Source organism: Telopea speciosissima, chromosome 9 (assembly GCF_018873765.1).
Source record: "Telopea speciosissima isolate NSW1024214 ecotype Mountain lineage chromosome 9, Tspe_v1, whole genome shotgun sequence".
Classification (NCBI taxonomy): Eukaryota; Viridiplantae; Streptophyta; class Magnoliopsida; order Proteales; family Proteaceae; genus Telopea; species Telopea speciosissima.
Window position 1 is genome coordinate 43,252,371 of NC_057924.1, and position 14,014 is coordinate 43,266,384.

At 36.9% G+C, this 14,014-nt stretch overlaps 1 protein-coding gene across 2 annotated transcripts in view; it reads left to right on the forward strand.

Moving 5' to 3' along the window:
- LOC122640881 (putative callose synthase 8) overlaps window positions 1-12,969 on the forward strand; it is a 65,353-nt gene extending 52,384 nt beyond the window's left edge. For both annotated transcript variants that reach the window (XM_043834149.1, XM_043834150.1), the window contains 27 exons: window positions 287-615; window positions 767-819; window positions 909-969; window positions 3,377-3,458; window positions 3,552-3,601; window positions 3,827-3,913; window positions 4,001-4,135; window positions 4,234-4,328; window positions 4,408-4,492; window positions 4,573-4,733; window positions 4,941-5,064; window positions 5,167-5,261; window positions 5,346-5,484; window positions 5,567-5,718; window positions 6,489-6,595; window positions 6,689-6,814; window positions 6,925-6,993; window positions 7,233-7,419; window positions 7,512-7,620; window positions 8,673-8,792; window positions 8,859-8,974; window positions 9,620-9,703; window positions 9,994-10,106; window positions 10,194-10,423; window positions 11,058-11,906; window positions 12,392-12,577; window positions 12,664-12,969. In XM_043834149.1, the coding sequence (XP_043690084.1) occupies window positions 287-615; window positions 767-819; window positions 909-969; window positions 3,377-3,458; window positions 3,552-3,601; window positions 3,827-3,913; window positions 4,001-4,135; window positions 4,234-4,328; window positions 4,408-4,492; window positions 4,573-4,733; window positions 4,941-5,064; window positions 5,167-5,261; window positions 5,346-5,484; window positions 5,567-5,718; window positions 6,489-6,595; window positions 6,689-6,814; window positions 6,925-6,993; window positions 7,233-7,419; window positions 7,512-7,620; window positions 8,673-8,792; window positions 8,859-8,974; window positions 9,620-9,703; window positions 9,994-10,106; window positions 10,194-10,423; window positions 11,058-11,906; window positions 12,392-12,577; window positions 12,664-12,894 (4,175 nt within the window). In that variant the 3' untranslated portion in view covers window positions 12,895-12,969. The remainder of the gene's footprint in view (window positions 1-286; window positions 616-766; window positions 820-908; window positions 970-3,376; window positions 3,459-3,551; window positions 3,602-3,826; window positions 3,914-4,000; window positions 4,136-4,233; window positions 4,329-4,407; window positions 4,493-4,572; window positions 4,734-4,940; window positions 5,065-5,166; window positions 5,262-5,345; window positions 5,485-5,566; window positions 5,719-6,488; window positions 6,596-6,688; window positions 6,815-6,924; window positions 6,994-7,232; window positions 7,420-7,511; window positions 7,621-8,672; window positions 8,793-8,858; window positions 8,975-9,619; window positions 9,704-9,993; window positions 10,107-10,193; window positions 10,424-11,057; window positions 11,907-12,391; window positions 12,578-12,663) is intronic.
- Window positions 12,970-14,014: the final 1,045 nt, after the last annotated feature.

Genomic DNA, 14,014 nt, shown 5'->3' on the forward strand with positions numbered 1-14,014 from the left:
TTGATCATTTCAATGCGTTTCTACACCAATCGCTACGTATCTCCGATACGAAACGATACGATACGTCTCTTAAAATCGCCCGACCTATACGATACCCGATACCGATACTTTAAACCTTGGTGTTAGCTCCTTTACAAATTATTCTTTGTTCTATGTGAAATGTCAGAGGCATTTTTGGTGCAGATACTTCAGTCAATGAAATACCTTTTTGCTGCTGCTTATCATTAAAAAAGGAAATATATGAGAACATTTTGAAACTGCAATCTGAAGTAAGATTCACTTGCAGCAATTCTTGATATTGTCTTTACTTGGAAGGCAAGGAATACGATGGACTTCTCTCAAAGATTAAGACATCTTCTTAAGCTTTTGGTAGCAGTGGCATGGACTATCATACTTCCAGTTTGTTATGCTGCTTCTCAAAGAAATTCTACTTGTAACGCCAAAATATATGCAGATTGGGTTGGAGAATGGTGTATCTCTTCCTATTTGGTTGCAGTAGCATTGTATTTAGTGACTAATGCAGTTGGGATGGTGTTATTTTTCGTTCCTACAATTAGTAGATACATGGAGACCTCAAATAGATGGCTGTGCACTATTTTTTCTTGGTGGGCACAGGTATGGATAGTGCTCTTCCTTTTGTCTGTTATCAATTGATTACTGGAGTACATTATTCTGTTTTTAGAATCATGAACTATGTGATGCATTTGTGAATAGCGATGAATACTGGGATTTTTTGTTATCTTAAGAAATTTGCTTCATCATGCAGCCTCGACTATACGTTGGACGTGGCATGCAGGAAAACTTACTTTCCCTTTTAATGTGAGTTCCTCATGATATTGAATCTTTCTTGGAGTATTTTTTTATAATTTCTTTAATTCCTATGTTGATTATCTTTTTCTACCTTAAAGGTATACAAGTTTTTGGGTGCTTCTGTTATTGACCAAAATTTTGTTCAGCTACCATTTTGAGGTAAGCATTTTCTTTATAAAATTCAATCTATTAGTTTTACTCATGGTACTAAATCTCGTTTCGTTTCGGTGTTTCGGTCTGACCGAAATTTCCGAGATACCGAAATTTCGTCAAAATTTCGTCGAAATATGGTATTTTTCTGTGGGTGTAAAATGCCAAAATGACCGAGATTTCCGAAATTTTCGAAACGAGATTACCGAAATTTCCAAAATATTCGAAATATTGCACGTGACTTTTTCAATATCTCGCGATATATCGTGAGTCCACGATATTTCGTCGATATCTCACGAGATATCGTCGAAATATGGTATTTTTCCATTTCGGATTGGTATCGTACCTGGGACAGCTCGAGATATACGAAATTTCGCGAGATTTTGAGCTATGGTTTTTACTTTTACTTTACAAACTAACACTTAATTGAATGTAATACATTATATCTTACTCATATTTTTACAGTCTTGTAAGATCTGCTGTACATGATACATATTAGTTGATGTTAGGAGTGTAACAGAAGCACCTATTTTAAATACTTTGACATTTTTATTGTCTAATCTGTGGAATTCGGAGTTAAGGGCCTAGATGGAATTCTTATGTTGTTCTTCTCAAGAAGACTTTCTTTCCCTTTTAAAACCTCACTTTCTAATATTTAGGACGTGTTTGTGTTATATTTTGGTGCAACGGTTAAGGTTGCTTCATGGTGACCTAGAGGTCATGGGTTCGAGTCTGGAAACAGCCTCTCTGCGAAAGCAGGGGTAAGGCTGCTAACATTATGACCCTCCCCAGACCCTGCAGTGGCGGGAGCCTCATGCACTGGGTATGCCCTTATTTTGTTTGTGTTATATTTTGGTTTAACAAGGTCAAGCTGCACCCTACTGCCCCTGAAAAATGTATGTGCATCTACATTTTCTATGCTTTGATATTACAATAAATTTTTGCTGACAATATTGAGTGCCTAAATGAGTTAGCACATTAAGAATGTTGATAATATGATTAAATTTTCTGGTGTAATGATTTATCGGAAAGTATGAAACTTGTGAGGTGGGTATAGTGTTTCTGTTGGGGGGTATACCTGAAGTTCTTTAAGCTTATGTAAAATAACATTCCTATTTTTCATTCATGTGCAAGATACTGACATGTGTGTAGATTTTACTGGACATTTTAATTAAAAAAACGGAGAAGAATGTGAAAAGTGGCCGGGGAGACTGACTCCAGGAAGAAAGAAATGCATCAATGGGCATGAAGAAGGCACTAACTGTAGGAAAAAAATATATTGATTGGCATGACTAAAGATCATAGTACAGTTGTCCTGGGTGATTTCCTCCTCCTTTTGAAAGTTAACTCTTTGGAAATATGAGTTTTGAGGAAAAATGTTAATAACAGGAAACAAGGAATATTTGAGGGAGGCTTGCTGATGAACAATGAATGTTTTCTTCCATTAACCTCAGCCCATAAGTTGGAAAATATTGTAGCACCTCTACTAACATAAAAAAGGGTGTACCTAGTGCACAAGGCTCCTGCCACTGCAAGGTCCAGGGAGGGTGATAATGTGCTCAGCCTTACCCCCGCTTTCGTGGAGAGGCTGTTTCCTGACTCGAACCTGTGACCACTTGGTCACAATGGAGCAACCTCATCCATTGTGACATCTATATATATATATATATATATTAAGTTTTACTCTGCCAATCTAAAAATGTCAAATATAGTAGGGGATCCATAGAATCATTTTCTCCCTTCATCGACAATTGCATACAGAGTAAAAGAAGTAAGCTTATAAGAAATACCATAATAGGTCCAGTCATGTCAAAATTCAAAGGTCAAGGACTTGGCATGTCCTACCGCCTAGGTGTTAAGAAGGGTAACAACCCTGACTTGGATTCACACTTAGAACAATAAAAGGAATTCCTCTTTTCTCAAACAGCGAATATTTTCATGTGAAAAGATTTGATTAGGATTAGAATTGGCTGACATATGAAATGGTGATATTCTTTGGGTTGTAATAGGTTAGCTGGTCCCTGAATCCCCTGAAATTGGTATTAAACAAGCAATACAACCACTATTGTAATAATTGATATAATGTGACCGTTTTAAAATTTCTTTGCTACGGCAATTGAGGACTAGGTAAAGTTACTGTAGTTTTCAAGCTCAGTAGTTTGAGGATGTTTTTCCTGTCTATTGATTCTGGAGGAGTTCTTTTGTTTCTGTATACTGGAATACTGATATATTCTTATTGGAGAAAGAATAACCGTGAATCTGTAAATGTAAAAATGGTTACTCCCTTTGTCTTTAATTCAATTTTATCTTTCCAGTTCCATGTGTTCCATTGACTTATTCACCTGCGGAGACATAAAAACGATAGCAATCTTACATTTTTTAATCTTTTTTCTGTCGGGGTTTCGGGAAAATAAAGATAAAACCACTTGTGGAACCAACAAAGCAGATCATGAGAATTAGTGTGAGCAAATATGAATGGCATGAACTTTTCCCTAAAGGTAGGCTTCATTTCTTTGCATTCAACCCGTATCAATACTAGAAGTTGGTCCAATGGAAATTGATATACTAACTTTGAGAATATCTTGCTTCAGTGAAAAGCAATGCAGGTGCAATCATTGCTGTTTGGTCTCCCGTTATACTTGTAAGTTTTTCATTTATTGTAAGGGCTTGGTGTCCTTTTTCTTATACCATCTCTTATATCAACAACCCTTCAACGTTAAAGTAGGTCCACAACATCAACTAGAAATCATGAAGTAGAAATTCAAAACCTTCTCAAAAGATATCAGACATGTAATTTCTTTTATTTCTTATATTTCTTTGGCAAAAAGCTTCCGGACCTGACAAGTATGGATTCTTTTTCATGCAGGTGTATTTTATGGATACACAAATTTGGTACTCTATTTTTTGTACAATCTTTGGTGGAGTTTTTGGCGTATTACGCCATCTTGGTGAGGTAAGTTGCCCCTTTTATCTGAGTGAAGTTGTCCCTTTTATCTGAGTGATCATGTGGCAGTTGTCTTACTTTTCTTTCTCCATATAGATACGTACACTGGGAATGCTGAGAAGTAGATTCCAGCTATTGCCTTCTGCTTTCAGCCTTCGCCTTGTTCCACCCTCATCAAAAAATGTACGAAAGAGGAGACTAAAAAATTTCTTCTGGCCCAAATTCCATAAGGTATGCTTTGTATATTTCTGATAAAGTGATTTTCACTTTTTGAATTATTCAGGATCCTCATAGTTGTTGCATTAACTTTTGAGCTGCTATTATCTCAGGCCTCAGAAAATGAGAAAAGTGGTTTTGCTAAATTTGCCTTAGTATGGAACCAAATTATCAGTAGTCTTCGTTCTGAAGACTTGATAAGCAACAGGTAAGAGTTAGTTCATTGTTAAAGATATATATCATCCACTACCAAGAAACTCACTAGAAATATGTTTAATTGTCAACAGAGAGATGGATTTGATGACTATACCTTTATCGTCAGAGTTAAGCTCTGGCCTGGTCCGTTGGCCTGTTTTTCTTCTAGCAACTGAGGTATTGTATTCATTTCTCAGTAAGGTTTGATTTTACCCTACTTCCTTCCATGTCTAAACATCCCTTCCTGCACTTGTCAGTTTTCAATAGCATTGAGCATGGCAAGAGATTTCATTGGAGAGGATGAGAATCTGTTAAAAAAGATGAAAAAGAACAGCTACATGTACTGTGCTGTGAAGGAGTGCTATGAGTTGCTCAAAGATATCCTTGACTTTCTTGTTGTTGGTAATTTAGAGAAAAGGTAGAGAAGCATATTCTAATCAGTTTTTATGCTTCTATTTACTAGTGTTGGATTCTATATTATTCTCTGGTTTCACTGATTCATTTTCTTCCCGCTCCCCCCCCCCCCCTCCACACACAATCTCTTATTTTAGAGCCATCACATTGTCTGATCTAAATTTTTTTTGGTCTTTAAGTCTGTTCTGTTGTTACATGTGTTGATTATCAGGGTTCTTTCGGAGATAATAGGTGAAGTAGAAACAAGCATCTGCAGATCCAGTCTACTTATGGACTTCAAGATGAGTGAGCTACCAACTCTACATGCTACATTTATTGAGCTAGTTAGTCTTCTGGTAATTGCCTTAACTGAATCTCGTGTCTCAATTTCTGCTGCCTTTTATTTTACTGTTTTGAACATTAGTGATATTTCCCTTTTTATATGATAAATCTTCAAGTTTGAGAACAAAGCATGTCACAAAGATAAAGTAGTGAAAGTACTGCAAGACATCTTTGAAGTTGTAACCAAGGATATGATGATTCATGGATCCAGGTTTGTAACATTCAAACTCTATCTCCTTTCTCAAACCAAGTCATTTTTGCACTGTACTAAGATTTATACATTGATTCCATACAGCATATTGGATTTGCTCCCCTGCTACCAATCAGAGGAAAAAGATTTCTTCACGGGGGTTAAACCAGAATTATTTGTATCAAGTCACGGAAATCCTGCTATCCGATTCCCATTTCCAGATGATAACCCTATGAAGGAACAGGTAAGCTTCTCATTCATGAAGACATTAACCTCTCTTAATTTGAAATATATGGCACTTATCTATGAATTTTTATTTTTGGCAGACCAAACGTTTGTTTCTGCTTCTTACTGTCAAGGAGACAGCTTTGGAAATCCCTGTGAACTTAGAGGCTAAGAGGCGTATTTCATTCTTTGCTACTTCTCTTTTTATGGATATGCCTATTGCTCCAAAAGTTCACAATATGCTGTCATTCAGGTTAGTTTTGTTAATCCCACATCGATTCTTAGTGAGAAATCCATTTCGTAATATACTTGTGAACACCCTCCTCTCATTAGCCGGTCTTTTGAGTTGGAGATTTACATGTATCTGAGCAGGCTAAGTCCTGCTTCCCTTCCGGTTCTGTCTGGCTACATTCTTCCGCCATGCCTTGACAACTATGCTCCACGTGGTGCGGTGGTTCTGACCCACCTACATGTGAGGGGGGAGTGTTAATCCCACATTGATTGTGAGTGAGAAATCCCTTTCCTAATATACCTGTGAACACCCTCCTCCCATCAGATCGGTTTTTTGAGATGGAGATTTACATGTTTAACCCTCCTTCCTCTCTCTAGCATGGATCAATGGACTTATATAAAGATTCCCAACCAAATGCCTACAGCTGAAATTGTTTTCTTATTTAAACTCTCCAAAAAATATTTGTTTGTTTTGCATATATCTTCCTGACTGAATGCCACCTGAAGGCTGAGTTGTTGTTGTACTGAATGCCACCTGAAGGTGAATTTTTTTTTCCAAAATATGAGCTCTCCAACCAACCCTTTGGGTTCTATCCCTAAACTCCCTTAATCGGCTATTAGATAAGACTTTGATCCAGTGGTTCAGCAAATGAGAAACACAAAACAAGGTCCCTGTTTGTATTCCATAGAACAGATATGCTTGTTAAGGTATTTGATCATCTTTATTACGGAGAGATATTTTTGGGACCATAAGTTTTATCTTGGTCTAACTTAATTCTCTTTGGGAGTCAGTGTTATGACACCACACTACATGGAAGAAGTTAAATTTTCAATGGACGAGCTTTTTTCAAGCCAGGAAGCTGTTTCCATCATGTTCTATATGCAAAAGATATATCCAGGTATAGTAAAATAGAATTCCTTTTGATCATTCCATTCCTTTCATTTGAGATCAACTGCTACTTGAACATTATTATTACTTTCCTTTATTCCAGATGAGTGGACAAATTTCCAGGAACGTGAAGGATGCATGGGATGTGAATTGGATGAGTTAATAAAAAACAAGCCTGAAGAGCTTCGAAATTGGGCTTCTTTTCGTGGACAAACACTGAGCAGAACAGGTGAAGTAAAAGGCTTCAACGATTCTTGTGTTAAACTCTGATCTAAGATAACACTAGATTTGGCATTCACCTTGAATCCAACCTTAGTTTTTCTTTGATGATTGTAACAGTTAGAGGAATGATGTACTATAGGGAGGCCTTGAAACTGCAAGCTTTCCTTGACATGGCTAAAGATGAAGGTGAGTTACACCCAAGAATTTCATAAGTATATTACCTGTTCCTGTCTGCAACCCCATCATTATATTGCCTATCTTTGCTCTAGTGAGAGAATATCCTGAAGCCTCTTACCCTTTTTTCTCCTCTTTCCAGAATTATTTATTTATAATACTACAGCCTACTTGACATTAATGAAATTAATTCCTCTCTCCAATGTTCACTGATATTATTTACTGTTGGGTGGCAAATATTGCAAAACCAGAAATGTTTGAAGACTATAATGCTATTGAAAGGGGACTTGATAAGAGAAATAGTCCACGCTCATTATCAGCTCAACTAGATGCACTTGCAGATATGAAATTCACATATGTCATCTCTTGTCAAATGTTTGGATCGCAAAAATCTTCTGGAGATCCTCGTGCACATGATACTCTTGCCCTGATGATAAGGTAATCCTTAGACAAAATCTTTTGGAAGTTTTTCATTTTTATGGCAAACTTTGAAAAACCTCATGATACTGCTCTGCACCTATTATCAAAAGGTATCCATCTTTGCGTGTTGCTTATGTTGAGGAGAAAGAAGAGATTGGAAACAAGTCTCAAAAGATTTATTCCTCGATATTGGTTAAAGCAGTCAATAATTTGGACCAGGTAAAAGTTCAAAATAGTTATTTTACCCTCACCCATCCCCCACTCTTTGATGAGGATATCTGTGCTTTCTAAGTTGTAGAAGGATCTGCGGGTGTTTATAGTTTAACCAAGGTTTACTCAAACAATTTTCTACTAAATTAATTATCATTAATGAAAGTTATAGAAATGGAAGAATTAAATATTACAATTTATTTTCATTTTAAAGGAGAAACCAAATTTAGAAGCATTAGATGGAGTTGTATGTCCACTTTTTAATGCTTTCCATGCTTATGCTCAAACTCCTCCTCCCCCCCGCTCCCCCCCCCCCCCCCCTCTCTTGAAGAATACCCGTTGCTTTTATCTATTCACAATCCTTTTGTTTGATGGTCATAATATAACTTGATAATTGTAGATAATAATTCAAGGGCCATTACTCATGGGTATCTCTTGATCATTAATCTTAACCTCTTGTTCATTTATATTCATACTTCAAGAAAATAATGCTCCATTGCTACACCATTATGAAAAATCCTGCAAAGTATATGCCTTACAGAATGCTTGACAGCTCGAAGATAATAACATCAAGACAAAGTGAAAAAAAATCACCAAATTCCTTTTAAAACATTGCAACTTAAATTGTGTTTGTTCTTAAATCATCTCTCATCTTTATTACTAAATTGTGCATTTCTATAACCTCATTTCTGCACTGTCCTTTTGACTGGATATCCTTCGTACATTTGAGGTTACTGAACATGAGGTTAAAGTGTAACTCTTTTAAAAATGGCTTAGATTGTAGGAATTAAGAACTCTAAGGAAACTAGTATTTTGAATGTTAGTCAAACTGTCCTGCTCTAGGCAGGGTGGTATAGGATCCTTACCATGCCACGATTAAATTCCTATTATACTTTTACATTGTTAAAAATGCATCAGTATAACTATTTAAATGAGTATGTTCTCTTACTACTTGCATTTCTTTTGCATACAGCAGTCATATACCTCTACCAATACCTTCATTCTATTAAAGCTTGTTTTTTCTATCAATCTTATGATATATTGGATGTGGTCCTCTGCAGGAAATATATCGTGTTAAACTTCCTGGTCCACCCAATATTGGTGAGGGAAAACCGGAGAATCAAAACCACGCCATAATATTCACACGTGGTGATGCTGTACAGACAATCGATATGAACCAAGTATGATCTTTATTGTATTCTTAAATATCAATTACTTTTATTAATTTTTATTCAATGGTTTGACAGGATAACTATATGGAAGAAGCCCTCAAGATAAGAAATGTTCTGCAAGAATTTCATCGGAACAATGGACTACGATCTCCTACAATCCTTGGTTTGAGGGAACATATATTCACAGGAAGGTTAGGTTCTTGCTTCTCTAACTACCATGTAGTTTAGATTTTTACACAAGGATATGATGCAGATGAGAAACTCACAAGAACCCCACCCCAAAAGGTTGGGAGAAGACCAAATTTTGCTAGTGATGATGAATGGTGCTTAATGGTTAAAAAAATGCCAATTTTTTAATGACCCAGACTCATCTATTCTAGATTTGATACTTAACAATTGAAGATGAGTAAGTTCCAAGAGTATTAGGCATGGCTCTGGAAAACTTGGCAAACTTGAAGCTAGAGTTTTTGTCAGGGCGTCTAGGCGACCCAAGGCGGTGAAAAGGGGTTAAAAGTAAGGCGACACCAATTAGGCGGACAAGGCATCCAAGACGCCTGCCTAGGCGACCAAGGCGCCCAAGTCGAACAAGGTGCCTGGATGCCTAGGCGCCGCTTAGGCGACGCCTTGACAACTATGCATACAACTCAAATGCATGCACACTAAATTGTATGAGACAGAAGCCCAGTTCAATGATCTAACTGAGGATAAAAATATGAGAAAATGACTAGTATACGGCTAACAATCTACATTCATATACACACAAATTCATACACATGGTAAGTTTAAATTTGAATGTGTGCTCTAGTAACCTCATAAGTTTGTCTTTCTAAATGCAGTGTTTCGTCTTTGGCTTGGTTCATGTCATACCAAGAGACTAGTTTTGTCACCATTGGTCAAAGGGTTCTAGCCAATCCTTTGAGGTAAGGAATGAACTCTATCTACAGGTTCAAATATTATTAATTTTCTAGACATAAGGCCCAAGAGATTGGAAAAAGTACATGATCTTCATAGTCATAAATATTTGGTTGATGTTGGAACAGCAATCATTTGAAATTGCATTATGGCCCTTTGATTTTGTCTCTGTCCTTTCTTGTTCATTTCTATCATTTTTATGTTGAAACATTGGTGTGATATTCGTTAATTGCCTAAAGGAAGTGCTAATACTTATACAAATTTTTGTTTTTTTTCTTTGACATTATTCTGGCATCAGAGTGCGATTCCATTATGGCCATCCGGATTTATTTGATAGGGTTTTTCACTTAACAAGAGGTGGCATAAGCAAAGCATCAAAGACCATTAACTTGACAGAGGATGTGTTTGCTGGTATCAGTTAGTAGCTTTGATCTTTTAATTTTATAAAATATGTTTTTTAGCCTTATCAGCAGTTAATGGCCATCTTTTTTCTTGTAGGATTTAATTCCACATTACGACAGGGATATGTTACATACCATGAGTATATACAAATTGGCAAAGGGCGGGATGTAGGGCTAAACCAAATCTCCAAGTTCGAAGCTAAAATAACAAATGGGAACAGCGAGCAAACTCAAAGCCGTGACATATATCGCCTTGGACGTCGATTTGATTTTTTCCGGATGCTATCCTGTTATTTTACAACTGTGGGATTTTATTTCAATAGCCTGGTATTCTGTTCATTTATTGTTATCTTCCTCCATGAAAGTAGCATTATTATATTTTCAAAGAGAATCGATATGGATGTTTTTCATGTTCCATATTTCTGTATTAGCAGTTTGGTTTCAGCCATTAGTTCAGTCTGAACAGATTGTCACCCAGCAAATTCTTTGATTGGCATTCTTGTTTAATTAAGAAATTTTGAACAAAAAAGACCCAAGTAGAGGAGCTTGAGAGGGTAGAGAAGATTCCCAGAAGGACATGAATTATTTTTGGATGTGAAAGTCTGTGTGGAATAGACTTGTTTATGAATGAAGCATCACCTGAATGTTCTTTTGCTCGCAACTGCTCATGTATCATTTCTTATAGAATTCCATGGGAAGCCCAGAATATAGCAATTTTCAAGTTTTCACATAAAAAAAAATGGCATTCGGACCTTTAAGAATTAGTGGTGTAGATTACCTCATAGTAACATTTTTTGGTTCCACTATTCTTCTCTAGTTTATAATAATTAATAATTGTTACCTGTTTTGATTTCATATAATGCAGTTGAGTTGTAATTATTATATTTTTTTATTCTGTTTACATAATCTCCTTTTTTTCTTTCTTTTTTCCTTTTTGTTTTCTGTTGTCAAAATTGTGCAGCTATCAGTAATCGGGATTTATGTGTTCCTCTATGGGCAGCTATACCTAATTCTTAGTGGACTGGAGAGAGCATTCCTTCTTGAGGCTAGAATGCAAAACATAGATTCGTTGGAAACAGCTCTTGCATCCCAGTCATTCATCCAGCTTGGACTCTTAACAGGTTTACCAATGGTGATGGAGATTGGACTGGAGAGAGGGTTTTTTACAGCCTTCAAGGATTTTATTCTTATGCAGTTGCAGTTGGCTTCTGTTTTTTTCACTTTCTCCTTCGGAACAAGATCTCACTATTATGGTCGAACAATTCTTCATGGGGGTGCCAAGTACAGACCTACTGGCCGTAAAGTTGTGGTGTCCCATGCGAGCTTCACTGAAAACTATAGGTTATACTCCCGTAGCCACTTTGTGAAAGGATTTGAGCTGCTGCTCTTGTTAATTGTTTACAATTTGTTTAGACGATCTTATATGAGCAGCATGACATATGTGCTAATCACATATTTCATTTGGTTCATGGTGGCTACCTGGCTGTTTGCACCATTTTTGTTTAACCCTTCTGGATTTAATTGGGGGAAGATCATGGAAGACTGGAAGGACTGGAATAACTGGATTAAGAATGAAGGTAATATAGGTGTGCAGCAGGATAAGAGCTGGGAATCTTGGTGGGAAGCTGAGCAGAATCATCTTCGACATTCAGGCATGATTGCTAGGATACTTGAAATACTTCTTTCTCTGCGGTTTTTCATTTACCAGTATGGACTGGTTTATCACCTTGACATATCACATGATAACAAAAATTTTCCAGTTTATCTACTTTCCTGGCTTGTGATTGCTGCAGTGGTCCTCTTAGTCAAGGTAAATTTCACCCTTCCTTGTTTGAGAAGCTGTCTATGATATGCTTAATTGACCTTTTGCATAGATGTAACATTCCAGGCAGTTGTTTATAAATGTAAGGCTGCTTATAGTTAGTCAAACATACATAAAATAACTCAGTGTTTAGTTGATAAGTAATAGAGGAGTGATCATTTTTATTGTGTCAAGGAACTACTTAGGCACTAACTACCGAGGCACCACAATCTCGTTCCTTAGGTTGGTTAGTCTATAATCTAAGTGCTGGGATCTATTCTCTTCGGCATATGTTGTGCAAAGTGGCCACCCTCAAGACTCAAACCTGGGCATTTGCCCTGGTAGACCTAACCTTTTACTTGTATGGAATGGTATAATTCTTGTAAATATTGTTCACCATCTACAGTTCTTGTAAAAAGGAATCACCAGTTTGTTTATACTTGATAGTAGATATCTTCATTCATTCATTAACACTATTTCCAAAACCAACGCAGGCAGTAAATTTTGGGAGGCAACGGCTTGGTGCTAGTGTTCCATTTCTGTTCAGGCTTCTTAAAGCAGCTCTTTTCTTGGGTGTACTGGCTGTTATAATAATTCTTTGTTTTATCTGTGATCTTTCTGTGATGGACTTGGTTGTGTGCTGTTTCGCATTTATACCCACAGGATGGGGTTTGCTATTGGTAAGTTCTGTTAAAGAAATAGTAAAATGAATGATATCTGTTTTTTTTATACTGGCTCTCTGATTAGTTATTTGGGTTGTTTTCAGATTGCACAAGCTGTGAGGCCTCTGATAGAGGATTCTGGATTATGGCAGTTGGTGCTAGTCCTTGCTCAATCATATGACTATGGAATGGGTACTGTACTTTTTGCACCAGTAGCCATATTGGCATGGCTTCCAATCATATCAGCGTTCCAGACTCGTTTTCTTTTCAATGAGGCATATAACAGGCGGCTGCAAATTCATCCTATCCTTCCAGGAAAGAAAAAGAAAACGTAAAATTTCTATATTTACTAACTGTTTCTTAATGTATAAATTATTAGATCTGCCAAAAATGGGAAAAACAATATGTATATATCAGTATATTGTATATCTATTTTGTATATGTTATTCATTAATATATGGTGTTGATGGCATCATCACCAAGGGGGTTAACAATAATTTCATTACACTAATCTCAAAAGTTGAGGAGGCACTTACCCTAGATAAGTTTCGGCCTATCTGTGTTGGTAATTTTCTATATAAGCTGATTCCCAAAATCCTTGCTACCTGCTTGTCTGGCTTTCTTCCTAGGCTGATTTCAGAGGAACAAGGGGTTTTCCAAAAGGGGAAAGTCATTTTTTCCAATATTTGTGTGGCTTCTGAGCTGACTAATATTCTACATGTGAAATCTCATGGTGGAGGGATGAGCCTTAAGCTGGATATTCAAAAAGCTTATGACTCCATGGAATGGGACTTTATGTTCGATGTATTGAGAAAGTTCGGATTCAATGACACATGGGTCAACATGATTTATCAGCTACTTTCTTCTGCTCGGCTCTCAATCCTCTTTAATGGAGGACCCGTTGATTTCTTTGGTGTAGAGAGAGGACTACGACAAGGTGATCCCCTGGCCCCCCTCCTTTTTATTATTGTTGAAGAAGTCCTGTGTAGGGATTTTGCAGAGTTACAATCCAACCACAAGATCATCCCCCTACCAGGCCCTAGAGGTGTGGTGGTTCCAACCCATCTCTTGTTTGCAGATGATGTGTTTCTATTTGTTAAAGCAGGCATACATTCAGTTCGCTGCTTGAAAGCCTTCTTGGGGATGTACCAAAAATATTCAGGGCAGTGCATAAATGTTCAAAAGAGCAAGATGTTTCTCTGCAATGTGAGTGTTGCTAGAAAAGCAAGGATAAGGAACATTATTGGGTTTTCAGCTAGTAGCTTCCCTACTAGATATTTGGGAGTTGACATTTTCAAGGGTAGGGTCAAAAAAGATGCTATTATGGCTTTGATGGACAAATTCAAAACCAGGTTAGCAAGTTGGAAAGGAAGGTTAATCTCCATGGCAGGGAGAGTCCAGCTAGTAAGGTCTATGATTTCAAGTTTGCCAATCCACATCTTCTCTATTTATTGG